Source organism: Bactrocera latifrons, unplaced genomic scaffold (genome assembly GCF_001853355.1).
Source record: "Bactrocera latifrons isolate USDA-ARS-PBARC rearing strain unplaced genomic scaffold, ASM185335v1 scaffold_55, whole genome shotgun sequence".
Lineage (NCBI taxonomy): Eukaryota > Metazoa > Arthropoda > Insecta > Diptera > Tephritidae > Bactrocera > Bactrocera latifrons.
Window position 1 is genome coordinate 1,453,204 of NW_017537212.1, and position 15,555 is coordinate 1,468,758.

General features: G+C 39.0%; 1 protein-coding gene across 5 annotated transcripts in view; it reads right to left on the reverse strand.

The window, feature by feature from the left end:
* LOC108974376 (serine-rich adhesin for platelets) overlaps positions 1-15,555 on the reverse strand; it is a 90,189-nt gene that overhangs the window by 4,044 nt on the left and 70,590 nt on the right. For all 5 annotated transcript variants that reach the window (XM_018942147.1, XM_018942150.1, XM_018942149.1 and 2 more), the window contains 4 exons: positions 15,141-15,283; positions 14,858-15,011; positions 12,025-13,308; positions 45-1,647 (listed from right to left, as the gene is read on the reverse strand). In XM_018942147.1, the coding sequence (XP_018797692.1) occupies positions 45-1,647; positions 12,025-13,308; positions 14,858-15,011; positions 15,141-15,283 (3,184 nt within the window). The remainder of the gene's footprint in view (positions 1-44; positions 1,648-12,024; positions 13,309-14,857; positions 15,012-15,140; positions 15,284-15,555) is intronic.

Sequence of the window (15,555 nt, forward strand, 5' to 3'; positions counted from 1 at the left end):
AATATTTTCGCTTTGTAGACCTATAAAAAGCTTTCAGCACTTACCTGTGTCTGAACTATCGCACAAACCTGCCTTCAGGTACAATTGTTTTTCCAAACGTCGCTCTTCCTGCAACAGCTGCGCCATATCCGGTGGTGGTGCCACTGTTAATTCCAAATAAGTTTCCTCATCATCCAGATTCGTGGTGTCAATGCCCAAGAAACTCGAACGTTTATTGCGCAACTCCTTCTTGATGCGTTTCGTCGAGTTCATGCGTTTAATGGGCGGCGAAGGATGGTCGGTAGACAGACCGCTGACATGGGGCAAACGCGATGATATTGTTTCGTAGGTGTTGTCCGATGACCACGTGTCTGTGTTATCGATGCTGTCTACACCGTCAAAWGGTGGCGGACTCTCSACTGGCGGCGGTGGTGGCTTCTCTTTCGGCGGTTCCAGCTTGAAGCCGCCAGTAAGTGCGGCTCCAGTACCACTAGCCAATGTGGAGTTCTCCAAGCCAGTGTAGAAGACCTCGATATTCTCGTATAGCGGCACAGGGCGCAAATGCTTAGGGGCATCGTAGTAGGGCTCGCTTGATTTGGGCACCTGATAGTAGGGTTCATGTTCTSCCAGCGYCGTTGCGTTGTTGGTCAAGGTTTGCGGATCAACTGCTGCGGGTTTGGTGATTGTGGACAAAMTTTCAGAGATTGGTGTTGATGCGTTTATTTTAGTTAGTTGTGTTGTTGCTGTTGTTGTTGTGATATTTTTAAAATCGTCTGCTGGTGCAATTTGTGTTGAGTTTGCGGCAGCATTGGCGTTTTCACTGGCAGTGAGCGAATCGCTTGRTGCTGCCTCTACTAAACTAGCTGTTGTTGTTGTTGCTGTTGTGCCGGCGGCTGTTGTGATAGGTGTAGCATTAGCGTAAGCGTTGGTWATTTCAATAAAAGTATTGTCAAGATTTCTTTTGTTGTTGTTATCGCTAGCGTTAAAGCTACCGCTGCTATTGTTATTGCTGTTGTTAGTCAATACATTACTTAGAGAATTATTGGCAAACGAAYTCTGAAATTCGTTATTACTACTATTGTTGTTGTTTTTTATTTGATTCATTTGTTTTTGTATATTATTATTGCTTATGTTGTTGTTGTCGTTCAACATGTTGGCTGCAATGATTCGCTTCGCTTCAACATCTACTTGTCGCGTAGATGCTGCCGAGATATTCTCGTAAATGGGCTCCTGCGAGATGAGCGCCTCGCGCAACTCCTCCGTTCTGCCGTCAACATCATCACTTACATCATTATCKTTATTAGCATCATCATTGTCAGTGTTCRTAGTATTTGTATTTGCAYCAAATCGTTGTTGTTGTTGCTGCTGCTTACTTTTGCGTTCCTTCTCTTCGTCGGTTGTGTTCGAAGTATCCTTTGCACATAGTAATCCATCATTATCATTGTTGTTGTTGTTGTTGTTGTTGYTGTTTTTTATTGTTGCTTCTGCTTTCATTGTGGACATTGTGGCCGTCGCTATTGTTTTTGCTTGAATTGTTGTTGTAATTGTACGGTTACTTGCAATGGTGTTGGATGATTTGGTTGTTATTTTTATTGTTGCTGGGTCATTTAAGGTGAATGTGGTCTCTTTGTCAATTGCTTCCAGCGCCAGTTCAAGAGCTTCGTTGATCTGCGGAACCAAAATTTGTTTGTTTTTTCGCCGAGTTTGTGTTTGATATAATTTTGCAGCAATTTCATTAAAATTTGTATTTATTGTTTTGGTTTTTATTTGTTATTGTTACCAACATCAATAATTTATAGTTCATAATTCATATTCATAGCCATTTTAACAATTTGTTTTTGTGAATTTCAATCGCAATTTAATAGTTTCGAGACAAATTAGCCAGCAGTCAACAAGCACATGAGTACAAACGTGTATATGAAAAAAGACGAAATCATGAGATCAATGTTAGTTAGTCTAATACATGTTTGTTTTCCATTAATTTATTCAGCAAATTAAGAAACTTAAATTAAATTATTGCAATTATTATCGCAACCAGGTCATCATGCGGCCATTAATGTGTTAATGTTGCATGCAAAAAACCAAAAATTAAATTAGCTAATGTTTTTGTATAAAATAAGCCTTGAATTAGCAGTTATGGACGAACAAATATTTGTATGAATAGTTTGTCTAGTAAATTCAACTAAAAGCGACAAAAAATAATGCAAAAATAAAAATAAAAGGTGGGACATGAGTAGATGTTCCAATTGGCATGCGAATACTTATGGGCACATATTTCATTCAAGCAAAAATATATAATATATATACATAYATTTACATACATATGTACATATGTATCATCAATATGGAAATTTACACGTTAAATCAAAGCGGCTACTACGTGAATGGAAAATGTTAGAATAGTATGTACAGAGTAGAAAAAGAGCGTGAAAACAGATAAACACCCAGATGTGTGTAAAGGTACAGACACAGAATTAAATATAAACAGTAGAGCGAAAGAGAAAAGCTTCGCTTCAAAAATTAAGAATTTGCAAACTAAATTTGCTTACATATTATATAATATAATGAAAATGTACAGTGGATAAAATTCACGTTTAAAGAAAAAAAGGATACAATTTTTATTTCTTTTTTAATATAACAAGCAAGGTCGTGAGATACACAACCGATAAATAAAAAGAAAGTATATATGAAGATGTTGCTCAATTCGTAAATATAGCTAATTAAAAGGAACTATTTAGAATAAAAGGCAAGTCCACGAGGATATAACCAACTGTTAATGCTCACGTTTCACTCAAATATACCATACTTATAAGCAATCCTCTTTCAAATACCTAAAAATATGATTCCGAAATATTGTAAATGCTTTGAGYGCGCTGTGCAAAATGTCTTAATTTCGAATTCAGCTGTTGTACTTAAGGCTGTAGTTACTATCTTTGTTTCATTCATTATCTACTACTTCCCATTCAGTTAGAGTGGTCGAATTGCTCCGTAGACTTACAACCGACAAATATAACCGCATATGTGTTAATGTTATAATTTAATGTAGCTATTTACATATCAGTGAGAGGWCTGTCACCAAAGTTTTCTGAGAAGTATTGTTTAAGGCAGTTTAACCCTAACCTAAAATCTTAAAATGCTTCATCAAAACATGCACGGTTGGTATCGCGAAGTATTCCCTTGAATCACACGATTTTTTTTCTTTTTAATTTCCTCCACTTTTGCCGTACAGTGTAATTATTATTGCATTTTGTTCGTAGATTAAAATCTTTTAGATAAAAATTATAGATTATAAATTTTTGTTGTGTGTGAAATTCCGGATACAGGTACACTCCACTTACATACAACAGAAGTGTTATTCATTTATAGTGTAAGCAGACAGAAGAGCGGCAGCTAATTAGCATTCATTTGGCCAGTTCGCATTACAAAACGTTTCAATTAGAAGAGACTTAGTTTTATCGTTGCTATTGTTGTTGGCAAGGGGTCACATAAGTTCAATTAAATGCTAAGATTAAATCAATACTGCAGAGTGCGCAAATGGGAAAGCTTTTAATAAATCAAAATATTTACCTCCGAATAATGGTATGTAAATTTGTAGCACCCTTCTGTGAGCATATATGGTACATACCCATGTACAAATGCATGTATGCGTGTATAAGCAATACAGATAAAATACATAATCACTCCGTCTGTCTATCATTTCCTTGCTTTTGTAGCTGGGAAATTTCCTTCGAACGGTATCCGAGGTGCGTTCGATTTTTTTGTGAGGGAAAATTAGGGTTKGTGCCTTAATTTCTGCGTGAAAGATAGATTTGTGGTCTTGTAATTTCGGGTTTTTGGGTTTYAAGTTGTTGCCCCTTAGTTTCGTACAATCATTGAAATTCACTTATAGGTTTAGCGATTATTTCACTATGATCCGGCTGAGATGAGGTTACTCATGAATTTCAACTTAAAATCGTTATCTTGGCAGTTTCACTATACAATCGTTCGTTTGGTCTCAATGACTGGCTGCCTATTAATTCCCTACTTACTATCGGAATCTAATTGAATTCATCGTTAAAATTTTTATTGCATTTGACAAATAGATTTCATGGCTTTTTTTATTTAATTCAACATCGTTATCACGTTTACGATAAGAGCAATAAACAAGAAACCAGTATACATTTTTAATGGAAAGTTCTCAATTCCTCGGAATCTACATATTGCGYGAATATGTCTGTATAAGCATGTGAGAAACGGTTGGTGTCATTCTTTTAACTAATTTCATATGAAGAATTTCAAAAATAGCAAAACAAAAACACATCACATCAGGTTTTACGCTAATTAGAAGAAGTTTGRATGGAGCGTAAATCATTTCAGAAGCCATACGGAATACAATAATATTTCTACAGATAAAGATCGAGCGATCGATATTTTTTCAAAAATAGTTGAGGTATAGTTATATCTCGTGATTACTAATAAAAATCCTTAGTACAGTTTAGAGCTATTTAAATAGTATTTCCATTAAATTTAATTAGATACCGAAATTATTAACACTTGATATTCCTGAGGAAAAGTATGTAAGAGAGTAATAAGTATCAGATATTTCAATATACTTAGGGGCTGTATTCTTTGAACAAATATAAATAATCTTGCTGATTGTCTTCAATATGGTAAAATACATCTGTGTTTTGGTTGCTGATTTTCAGTWTTTTTTCACTTTTTCCAGTTCGATGGATTTTATGTATGAGTTTGTGAATCGAAACTCCTGTGCTTTTGTAATGTTGTGAACCAGGCTTAACCCTGGCTAGGCCAGAGAAGATGTGGAAACCTGATTCGTAATGAAACAATATAAAATGAAAGTGACTAATTAGATTAAGAGATGTCTTCAACTGTTGGTTGTGGCACAAGCGTATGAATTCATCCTGAGTAAAGTCGACATATAAAATGTAAATTTTACGCCCGCTTACCATTGGTTTGTGATCCACTCCATGTAAAGAAGAGAGGCGCTGTAAAATTTGGCATATAACGATTTCTTGAGATTGCTTTACTGCACGTAAACCTAAAATGTTACACTGTACTTAATAGATTAACCCGAAAACCGACAAAATCTCAAATATTTGCAAATTCGCAAGCCAATGAGAGAAGACACTACACTGCTGCTGGATGTTTGACATGTAACTGAGAGTGTTTCGCACGTTTTAGCAATAGAATTACAGGCGCACAACAGCGACGACAGTTGAATGGCGACTGACTGAGGCGGAGAATGCATGGATGGAACTAAACTATATCAGTGGGCCAATAAATGGGCATTTAGATAAAGCAACTATGGTGTTGACGTTTGACAAAACAAATAGAAAAATGCAACACCACTGAAAAGCATAAGGTAAATTGTAATGAAATTAACGGCGACAAAAAGTCAACAAGAATGAAGTGAAAACAGTGCGAACGGCTAGAAATGCAGCKCAAAAGTGAGACTATGCGTGTTCGTGGGTATGCGGCCAAAGGGGTGTGTGTGTAAATGGGCTTTTGAGGTTGCTGGAAAGGTTATAGCTGCTAGTGTTTTGTGTTATTTGCAAATGCGCCTATAAGTTTCCAAGTGGTATTTATGAAGGCGGCTCATGCGCCTAACAGTAGGCACTAGCTTTAAAGTCTACCGATTTCAGTACTTACATAGGTGCTGATTTATTGTATGTTGCACTTTTACGTATGTCATGTTTCTTTCTGCATTATGTTATATTATTTGTGTAATGCCCCGTGCTACGCGCCTTTTAGCTAATGCGGCATGTGCGGCATTAAACGGTCGCCTAGGTTCAATGCGTGCAGCTACTAAGTAGATTTCCAGCGTTGCAGACATGACATTTGACGCTTTAAAAAAATCGGTATAATGCAGGCAAGCATACAGGAGTATATATAGTATATGCATATATGTACGTGCGGGTGGGTTAAGAATGAAGCATGGTGCGATTGCGATTCAAAGACATGCAATAAGGCGTAAAAGCAGCTACAAGTGTAATGAAAGAAAAACAGACAAAACAACATAAACAAAACGAACTGGCAAATATAAATAATTTACAAGTGAGACAATATACAACAGACGATATTGAACGAAAATTAAACAGAAATTGGAAATATGCGACAAAAACAAATGACTAGCGACAAAACGACATAAATAACACAAATACAGATAGAGACAAGCARACAAATATTCGGTGTCCATTCAAATTTCTTACCTTTGGCATTGCACAGAAGCTTTTGCTGGCATAAATTATGCAAATTTAACTACTTTATCGGAAATATTGCAATCGACATTTTTACAGAAGTATACACCGAATGAGTGAACATTTTTTATAAATASATATTTGGTTTCGGCGCAAGAAATCGGTCAATGCAAAAATATTTTATTTGTAAGCAAAACAATGCGGCGCAGCAGAAGTCGGAGCAATGGGTGAGCGACAGTTGAATTTGCATTTGTTTTAGATATTTTAAAGCGTAGCAGATAATAGAAAAGTTTTGTTTGTTTTCGATTGTTTTGTAGCATACATTTTGGCGTTTAACGAACGTGCATACGAGCGAACGAGCACGTTATGCGCAGGCATGTAAAGAGAGACACAAGAAATACACATGTTTGCATGTTTTCATATATGTTTTTACGGCTAGCTATAGTTATGCATATATATATGTATGCAATAAAATACGTTATAATATTATATTCTAGGCTACGTCTGTAAGTGGGTAGGTACATATGTATATAGGAGTGACCACATGTGCGTGTGTGTATGTATGTGTACTTGTATGAGCAATACATAAATAATTAGGTGCACCTCAATTAGCTTATAATTCAATTCATAGGTGATTAATTTTCATWATATTTAGTTAACGGTAATCGTACAGTACTTGTTTAGTACTCMTTAAAAAATCCACAAATCAAAAAATATATAAATAATTATAAAAAAAAAATCACTTTGACCTTTGATATGCGCTGATTTCGTTGAAGCTTTAACTGTAGAGTAGAGAAATTTAAAGRCCTAAGTCATTTAAAGCGTCGCAGAGTTCTCAGAATCAGCATATTATTGGTTGCGAATCGAATAGTCTTTGTTTACTCTCATGCCAGAATCGATCTAAAACCAAGAATTCCAAATATTTTGGGTGTTGCAGTTCGAAAGAATATTCACAAAAATTCAAAAATACCTTGCAATTTTCTAATAGAGATAATAAACTGAAATTTTGCTCCAATGAGAACTCAGAAATATTGAATACAAYAAGATACTCCGACAGAAAAAACATAAATTTTTGACTAACTGTAATTGGTGAAAAATTTAATTTCGAAAAAAGGATAACCGAAACGAAGAGAGAGTTAAACAAAACCAAACAGGATACAGTACATCGAAATTTAAATGAATTACAATAAATGATACTCRTACTAATAAAACTGTTACGCTATTAAACAAACAAAATCTGTATCTAAAAGTGTTGAAAGACAACCTGCCAAACGATTCCATGAGCACACTGTGTGCATTAAATGTGTTCTCATCTGTTTCTCGATCACTTACTTTGACATTAATATATTACATTCGTTTRGTATTTTTGATTGGAAATTCAATTCTCATTTGGAAACTTAGTTGTGAGAAGTTCTGTTCAGCGAGTTTTTACTGTATTCCGACTTCGATTCGAACCACTCACTGCACACTGGCACACAGAGTTACATTTAGAGCTTTGATAAACGAAAATAAAAATGAAGCACAAAAAGCGCAAAAGCTTAGACTTAAAAGAATACACCACTGCCATAGAGCTTTCTGAAGGCCAGAGGTTGAGACACACTGATTGCCATGAGCGTAGTAATGAAAGAAACGAGGAATGCGGAAAAAATGAAAGTGTGTGAAAATGTTTATGAGAATATGACTGTAGCAAATGGGTAAAATGCGAAAATGTGTGGAAAATGAAATAAAGAAAAAACTTTTTTCAGTTTTTAGAAAAATAATTACATTGAAAACGGTTTATTTTGTTGCATATTTGTTTACTGTTACATATTATACATTTCTTTTGATATTCTATCATAGTGATTATGCGACAAAAATTTAAGCGCTTCGACATATGATAGCTAAACATTTATACAAAATATGAAATAAAAAAGAGTACTTATTGCAGACGTATTTTAGAAAAAAGAGTATTTCAAGATTTCGTTTTGATATTTTTTCAAGTTTAACCTATGGTTTCTAAAAGTTTTGGCTTCTAAAACTGCGCGAAATTGCACAAGATATTCGAGTTTTGCAAAAAAATCTTTACTATTATAAGACGAATAAAAAGTTCTTGACGAAACATTTACAGAAAATATTTTACAAAAGAAAAGTAGTGAGGAGATTCGATCAAATAAACGAACGAGCTTGTGGTCGCACGTCTGCGTGTTAGTGGGGTTGAACGACTGAACGAGAAATTGGTTTGTGTTTTGTTTTTACTCMAGCAAGTGTTCATGTGAGTAGTTGTAGAAAACTGAGAGACTTTGAAATAACATAAGTTGAAGTTGAAAGATTCTCAGAGCTTTTGGTAAGAGCTTCTTCAAATGATATACAAAGAGTGTAATTTTAGCTTAGAAACATTTCAGCTTAATGGGGGTTGTAATTTTAGGTGCAGACCCTTTAAAGGCATTAAAAAGTTTAAGCCGCTGTTTAAGAGAAAATTAAGCTCACTATAGGAGTAAAAAAAAAATTATTTAAATTTTGCGAATTCGTATTAAATATTTCAGATGCAGAATTACCACTTTGGTGTCACCAAAAACAAATAATAGCCCTACTTGACAGTGTCGATACTCGTAATCTCGCTTACGCTTGCACCATTCTCCGCAGTTAACTTATTCAACTCATCATCTAACATATCGTTGATTTCCTGTACCAAAGCCTGATCGCTGTTGCCCTCCTCAACAATTTCGTCCGTGGTGAAAGTCTTTGTTATTTCGATATTGACAGGCGCTGGCGTTTTCGGTAACGGTGGTGGCGGTATGTCATCTGAAGGTATATAGAATTTTGAGTTTTCCACAGTGATTATCTCGTCCACCTTCACTACGTCTTTATCGGCCTCTGGTTCCACATCGACCGTCGCGCTTGCTGCAGTTGGGGCTACCGTTGGCGTGTTGTCGTCGCCAAGTCCGAAATTCTTCCGCAAGAAGTCGAATATATTTTTTGTTTTCTTTGTGTTTGTATTCGATACAGCTTTTGCGCTTGTTTTAGTTGTAACGGTGGGTGATGCCGGCGGAGTGGTGGTGGTCACTTTAATTTGTGTCTCAACCACGTGTAGACGTCCAACTATCATATTTTCATCTACGGATTCAGGTGTAGGTGGTCCACTGCTCTGTTTCAGAACGGGTTTGCCTGACTGATCGGCCTGATTCATRGAGTCGGAGCCACTGATGCAGCATGGTATTGGTTTAGGTATTTTGGACTTTCGCTGTAAAATGGGTGTGCCATTGTTTTTGTAACTAGCTCCGACTGGTAACGCCGACTTTAGGTGACTACTGTGCAGACGTTCTTCGGCGATGATACGCTCRCAGGTTTCAATCAACGCACGAGAGTGTGCGGCCCTCGCCGCCATTATTGGGGAGTTCGGTTTAGAGCTGGGATGCGAATTATTTGATTTCGAGCTATTTGCAGTGGCCGCAAACATATTTGGAATTACTGCTATGTTCTTTACTGTATCGGGTGTGTCCGGCGTGGTTGCTATACTGTTGGAAGATGTTGGTGTACCGGGCGAGCTACGTTGTATTGTCGGTTTTGCTAAGAGACCGTCACAACGACGTACTTGTTCAGCGGTAACTTCATCGTAGCCTGTTAMTGGGACCTGGTCGAAAGATGGTAGATCATTTATGTCAATCTTTTTACAGATTTTTTCCTCTACCGTATGTTGCCGCTGAGTCTGCGGAGATTTTGAATTGAGTACAATCTGAGCTGGTTTACCAGAGTCATCACATTCGCGTACCTTCTTCGGAGTGATGTCAGAGTAGAATGTGCAAGGAGGACGCTTGCTAGGGGGTAAATCATTCACATCAAGCTTGTCACATGGCGACTCATCCACCGTCTTTTGCCTTGTGGGCAAGAATGAGTTTGTGGGCTCAAAAGAGTCTAGGAAGTTACTGCAAAGTGCCACATCAGTGGGCGAGAGCGGTGAATGTGGCGATGCCGGTGGTGTGGYCAGCTTAAAGAGTGTAGACACATTTGGTTTGCATGGTACTAGTGGAGGAATTTCAGAAGGCATTGTTACAACGGGTGTTAGTGAGTCATTTGGCTTCAAAGGATCACCAGTAGAACGCACAGCTGCTACTGCTGACTTATTTGCGGAGCCTGGTGTGGTGCGCACAAGCGGTAGGGGTTTGAGAATGGAGCGATTCAACTCTTTGCTTTTCTCAGTCTCAACTGGGGGTGTGTGTATCTGGGCTGTGGTTTCGAAAGGGCCTGTGTAAACGGTGGAGTCACTTGAGATGGTTGATGTTTCGGAGATAACAGAAAGTTTCTTTAATTCATCTACACTGGGCGATGTTGTTGTTAACTCGGCTATTATCGCCGTTTTGACTTGCGGTTCTTTCTCTAATTTACTATTTGTTTTTGTTGTAGTTTCTTTCACCACYAYGCYTYCGGGTGAGTTGAAGAAATTTCTTTTTGCTGGCGTAGGCGACTGTGGTGGCGTTTGCGGTATGCGACTGCGTGGCAAAGGCTTCGGTCCGGGGACTGGTGGTGTCGTGTTACCGACTTGCTGATTAGATGYAACGTCTTGTGAGAAGCAACTGGAAAGCGCTTTAACGGTGTTGGGTTTCGGCAGCTCATCCGGATTCAAGATGGTTACTGGCGGTGCACACATAACAACTTCAGTGTGATTTTGTTGCTGTTGTTGTGGTTTATATGGCACAGTTGTCACATCTGGYTGTCGGACTTCATGTGAAGGTTCATTGACTGTATGCGCGCTTGGCATTGATTTCATCTCATTTGACGCAGATGTTGTATGCATTATTTGATTAGAAACTGGCATTGCTTCGCCGGTCCCGGGCAATGCGGTCACTGTTGGATGTGACTGTTGCCGTTGTTGTTGSTTAGGAAACTCAATACCGTTATAATGCGTAACATTCATGGGCGAGGGCGATCGACCGAGTAGTGGTGATGTTGGCGTTGTCGTTGCCGTTGTTGCACCCAAATGTGGCACATATGACTTTTTTGCCGGCATTGTTGGCGTTGGCGGTTTCCAGGTTGGGTTGGTGCTCATATTCTTCGAATTGAATATCTCCACACGACCGTTGATGCTGAACGGACTGTCGTCGGGTGATTTGCGTACGGGAGGTGGACTGTTAACGGGACTCTTGACATTGTAACGGACCGACTTGGGTGACATGGGTGGTTTGCCAATTGGATTGACAGCACGCGGTATCATGGAGAAACCGYTAGACATAAGCAMGCTCGGTGAGGAACGTGTTGGGGGTGTTGGTGCGCGTGCTGCTGACGGCGACGGTGGTGTTTGCGGTATAGTGATCGGCGAAGTGCCGTGGGTGAAGGGTAAAGGAGAATGTGGTGACACAATCGAAGGGGACATGGTTGAAGACTGAAATATTTGTGTGCTAATTGGAGCATCATCGCCTGCAACGAATGCGGTGGGCGTTTGTACACGATCGATTGGCTTTGAAATATGCATTGGTTTTGGTGAAAGTGGGGCTTCAATGTCTGTGGGTGGTCGAACTTTAGGTATGGCACCATTACACTCTGAGATTGGCTTCACTTCATTCTCCTGTGCCTCGTCTAATTCAATGTCGCTCTTAAATGTTTCTTTGAACATACGCAGCAGATTACGCGCGTGCACCATCTCGTTCGAAGGCTTTCTTTGCAAAGTAGAAGGCGCAGCAACTGTTAAAGTATTTCCCGACACCTCCTGTTCAGCTTCAGAATCAATTAGGTTGTTTATTTTCTGCTGTTCTTTTTCTATACTAGCTAACTTTTCACCAAAACTACGATTACCATTATCAATAGTATTTTCAAAACTACTTTTAACACTACTGGATATAGAGGGGTCAAGCAATGATTTGTTAGTAGAACTTACACTAAATTCCATTTCGCATGGCTGTTCGTTAGTTGTTTTTGTGATGGACACTGTGTTCAGGCTGCTGGCGATGGCTTTCACTGCGCTGGTGGACAGTTCGGCAAACTCCGCTTCTATTTGGTTCACTGCATTAGCTGCTTCGGTTAGCTGTTGCTCCTCGAGGGCCAGCGCTGCAATAGCCGCATTCAGTTGTTCTTCCTGCTCGGAGATTTCCGTGGCTTCGATTTCGCCATCGGCGGTATGAATACCGCTGTCGTCACGATCGRCCTCCTCCTCGGGCGCATCGACTTTAACCACTACTTGTTGTGGCATCGTAGGTTGGGATACGGGTGCACCTACTTCCTCCTTCTCCTTAATGCTTACCTCCAGCACGGCTTTCTTCTCATTCTCAATAAGTTTCAAGCGTCGCTCTTCCTCTTCACTCTTCATTATCTCCAGCTGGCGGGCGTCGACAAGTGCTACCGGCGCCTTTTTCACCTCTTCTTTGGTTACGGCATTCTGTAAACTAGACAGACGRTCCTTCAATGGTGGCACTGGTATATCGACTAATTTTGCGCTGGGTGCCTTACCRGCGCTGCTGCCATTCGTTGAATTGACTAAATTTTGTTGTTGCTCTAAGCTTTGCATACGCGATCGTATGCTGGTGATGTCGCCTGATAGGCGTTTAACTTCACGCTTCAATGTGGAGTCGTGTACTTCGCCATTATTATTAGACACACTCTCGTCCAACTTGAAGCGATCGCGCAGTGTAACGCGTGGCACAGCTACGTTGCCACCGCCACCATTGCCCACCAGCGACTTTGGTTCTGAATTGGCATTTTGATTTTCGAAAATCTCTTTACGCTTCGAAATATCGATTTTTGGTACATCAACTTTCTTCTCCAAACCCTCCTGACTATCACTGGGCGAAGTAACTTCGAAGCCGATTAGGCGATCCTCGATTTTACTGCCGCGACGTGTGGGATAAGCATCGCTCGGTACTGCGTTGCTACAGTCCGAGGTATTTTCTTTCGAGGAGTTGTTTTTGGAAACTAATGCCGGATTTGTGTTGGCATTATTCAGCTTAAAATTGGCTAAAGCACTGCCGCCGCTGGCGCGCGAGACGCGTTGTTTATAGTCTTGAATGGCGCCCTCATAAGTGTATTCGCATGGATCGGGGGAGCTGCCGGGCGCGGTGCTGGAGGAGGTATCGTAGCCTGGTGAAGAGATGTATTCACGCGCGGGAATGCCACTGGGTTTTTGGTTGTTCTCAAATATGGCTTTGTCGAGTTCGGCGTTATCACTCTGCGGATGAAAATATAATATAAGTAAAGATTTAGTTGACTTAAAACAAAACATAAGTGTATCATGTCGCCTGAGAAAGCAATGCTCAAGCTTTTTTGTTAAAAATCCTTACTATCTACAATATCCACTATATGCAGAGGGAGATACTCTTGATGGCATCTAAAGCCTTTCACGGAATATACTTCACGTGGTTCCTTGTACGATCCAGCAATCTGCCGTGAAGCCGGATACAATTTGAATAGAAAAATATAAGTTTTTAAAAACAAGCAAGAAGACATGCGTGTGATCGTTAAATTCTTTTCTGTGTTTCTTTCAAGCTTCTCACGAAATTCTTTACGAAATTTCTAAATTCATGTGTTTGCTGTAGTTGTTGTATTAGTGTTACAAGTCATGTAGAACGATCGCTAAGCTGATCGACACGCTCTCAACTGTTACGAAGAACAAAAGATCAGACAGCACAAATGTTCAGAACAAATGTACATTACAAGTGTATTTGTGCCCACGGGGACTCTCACACACGCTCACACGAAACGAATTTCGAACAAAACAAGAGTACACAAAATTTGGTAATGAAATCCCACCGAAAAGGACTGGTTATACCAAAGAATTGGAAAACAAAATGTTCTGATACATTTCAGCAATTTAATTGATTTTACGCTTTCGTTTTGATTTCAATTGATCTATCTGCTGTCGCAATGCCTTATGCCTTTATTGGTCTTTATTTGTTTGACAGGGGTGATATTGCTTAAGAATATTTCGTTGTGCTTGACTTTTGATATCAGCTATTGTTTATCAACTGTGCGGTTCGTTGGTGCCCGTGTAAACGATCTGTCAAAAACGACGAAAAATTATTTGGCGTCATCAAATTACAATTTACTCACGGTATCAAAGAGACATTGAACATCTAGCTTCTAAATGTGCTCAAAGTGAACGCCATAAAAGTGCAATGGAAGCTYCCCCAGTCAGCGGCTGCGGGGATATATTTTTGCAAAATATCTGCTAAAATTAGGCAGTTGTGATTGCAAAGTTAGACGAGCAGTTAGCGACTGCTATAACAAGAAAAGCGAAAAATTAACGATTTGCTAATGAGTCTCTGGCTGTTGGACAAACAAAGCTGTGGCTAAATTAACTTTGAGCATAACTTCCGCTTTATGTTTATCTGTGTGTGTGTGTGTGCTACAAAATATGTGTGAAATAATGATAATTAATGCTTTTTCAACRCTGACCCAATTCCAGGTTCATTGTTAAAGCAAAGAGAATTCTCCATGATAAATTTAGAAGAGAAAAATTCACGAAAGCAGAAACTTTCAAATTCAAAATGCCTGCTTGGCAAAAAAGTACTTCTAGTATGCATAGAAAAAAACAAACAAAAAACACGTCGAACTATTCTTGTAAACCAAATACTTTCACTGATGGTTGGAAACGCTCTAGATTTGCATCTCATTCACTCATGTTAAATTCGATTGAGTACYCGTCGTCTGTAAATTAGCGGAAAGTGCTGCTAACATAATTTCATTTTCATGAAACGTTAATTCTTCAAAAAACTTACCAGTACACTGTTGTTGTCGTAATCCTCCGATTGGCTGCTCTTGCCGCTGGCACTGCTGGTGCCAATGCCAAGGTCGCTCAGGTCGTTCGATTCGTCTTCATTGTAAACGGCTAACGAGGCCAATTTTGCGCGACCGCGTCCACCACGTTCACCTCTGTAATAATATGACATTTGTTGTTGAATGTAATATAAGCAAATAACAATAGTTCTGAAGGTTCTGTATGGAATATCTATCTTCAAAGTCAACTATAATTGTATTCTTCCCTGCTTCAATATTTCTCACCTTTCTTCGATCATTTCGGAGAAGGTCTTCGATTTTCTTCGCGTCCGGTCGTGTTCTTCCAATTCGAGTTTTTTCACTTCCACAACTCGATCGATGATGTGTTCGACACGTTTTCTACGCGACGATTTCCAATTGTCCAAATTCTGAAAGTTCAAAAGCAAAACAATTTTTTATAATTTTTGGTAAAAGAAATTCACACTTTAATTGAATTTGAATAGGGTTTATCTCTAGAAAAATAACCGCTTTTCTGTTGCTTTATCCTTCTGAAGCTCGTTTCAAAAGAAGGACACCTATAATACTCATGTATGCATTGGTTGTTCTTCTAGGATAAGAACTTACTGAGGCCTCACAAAAAATCTTTAATGACAAATGTGTTCGAATACAAAATTTAGACAATGTCAATCTGGTGAGTCCC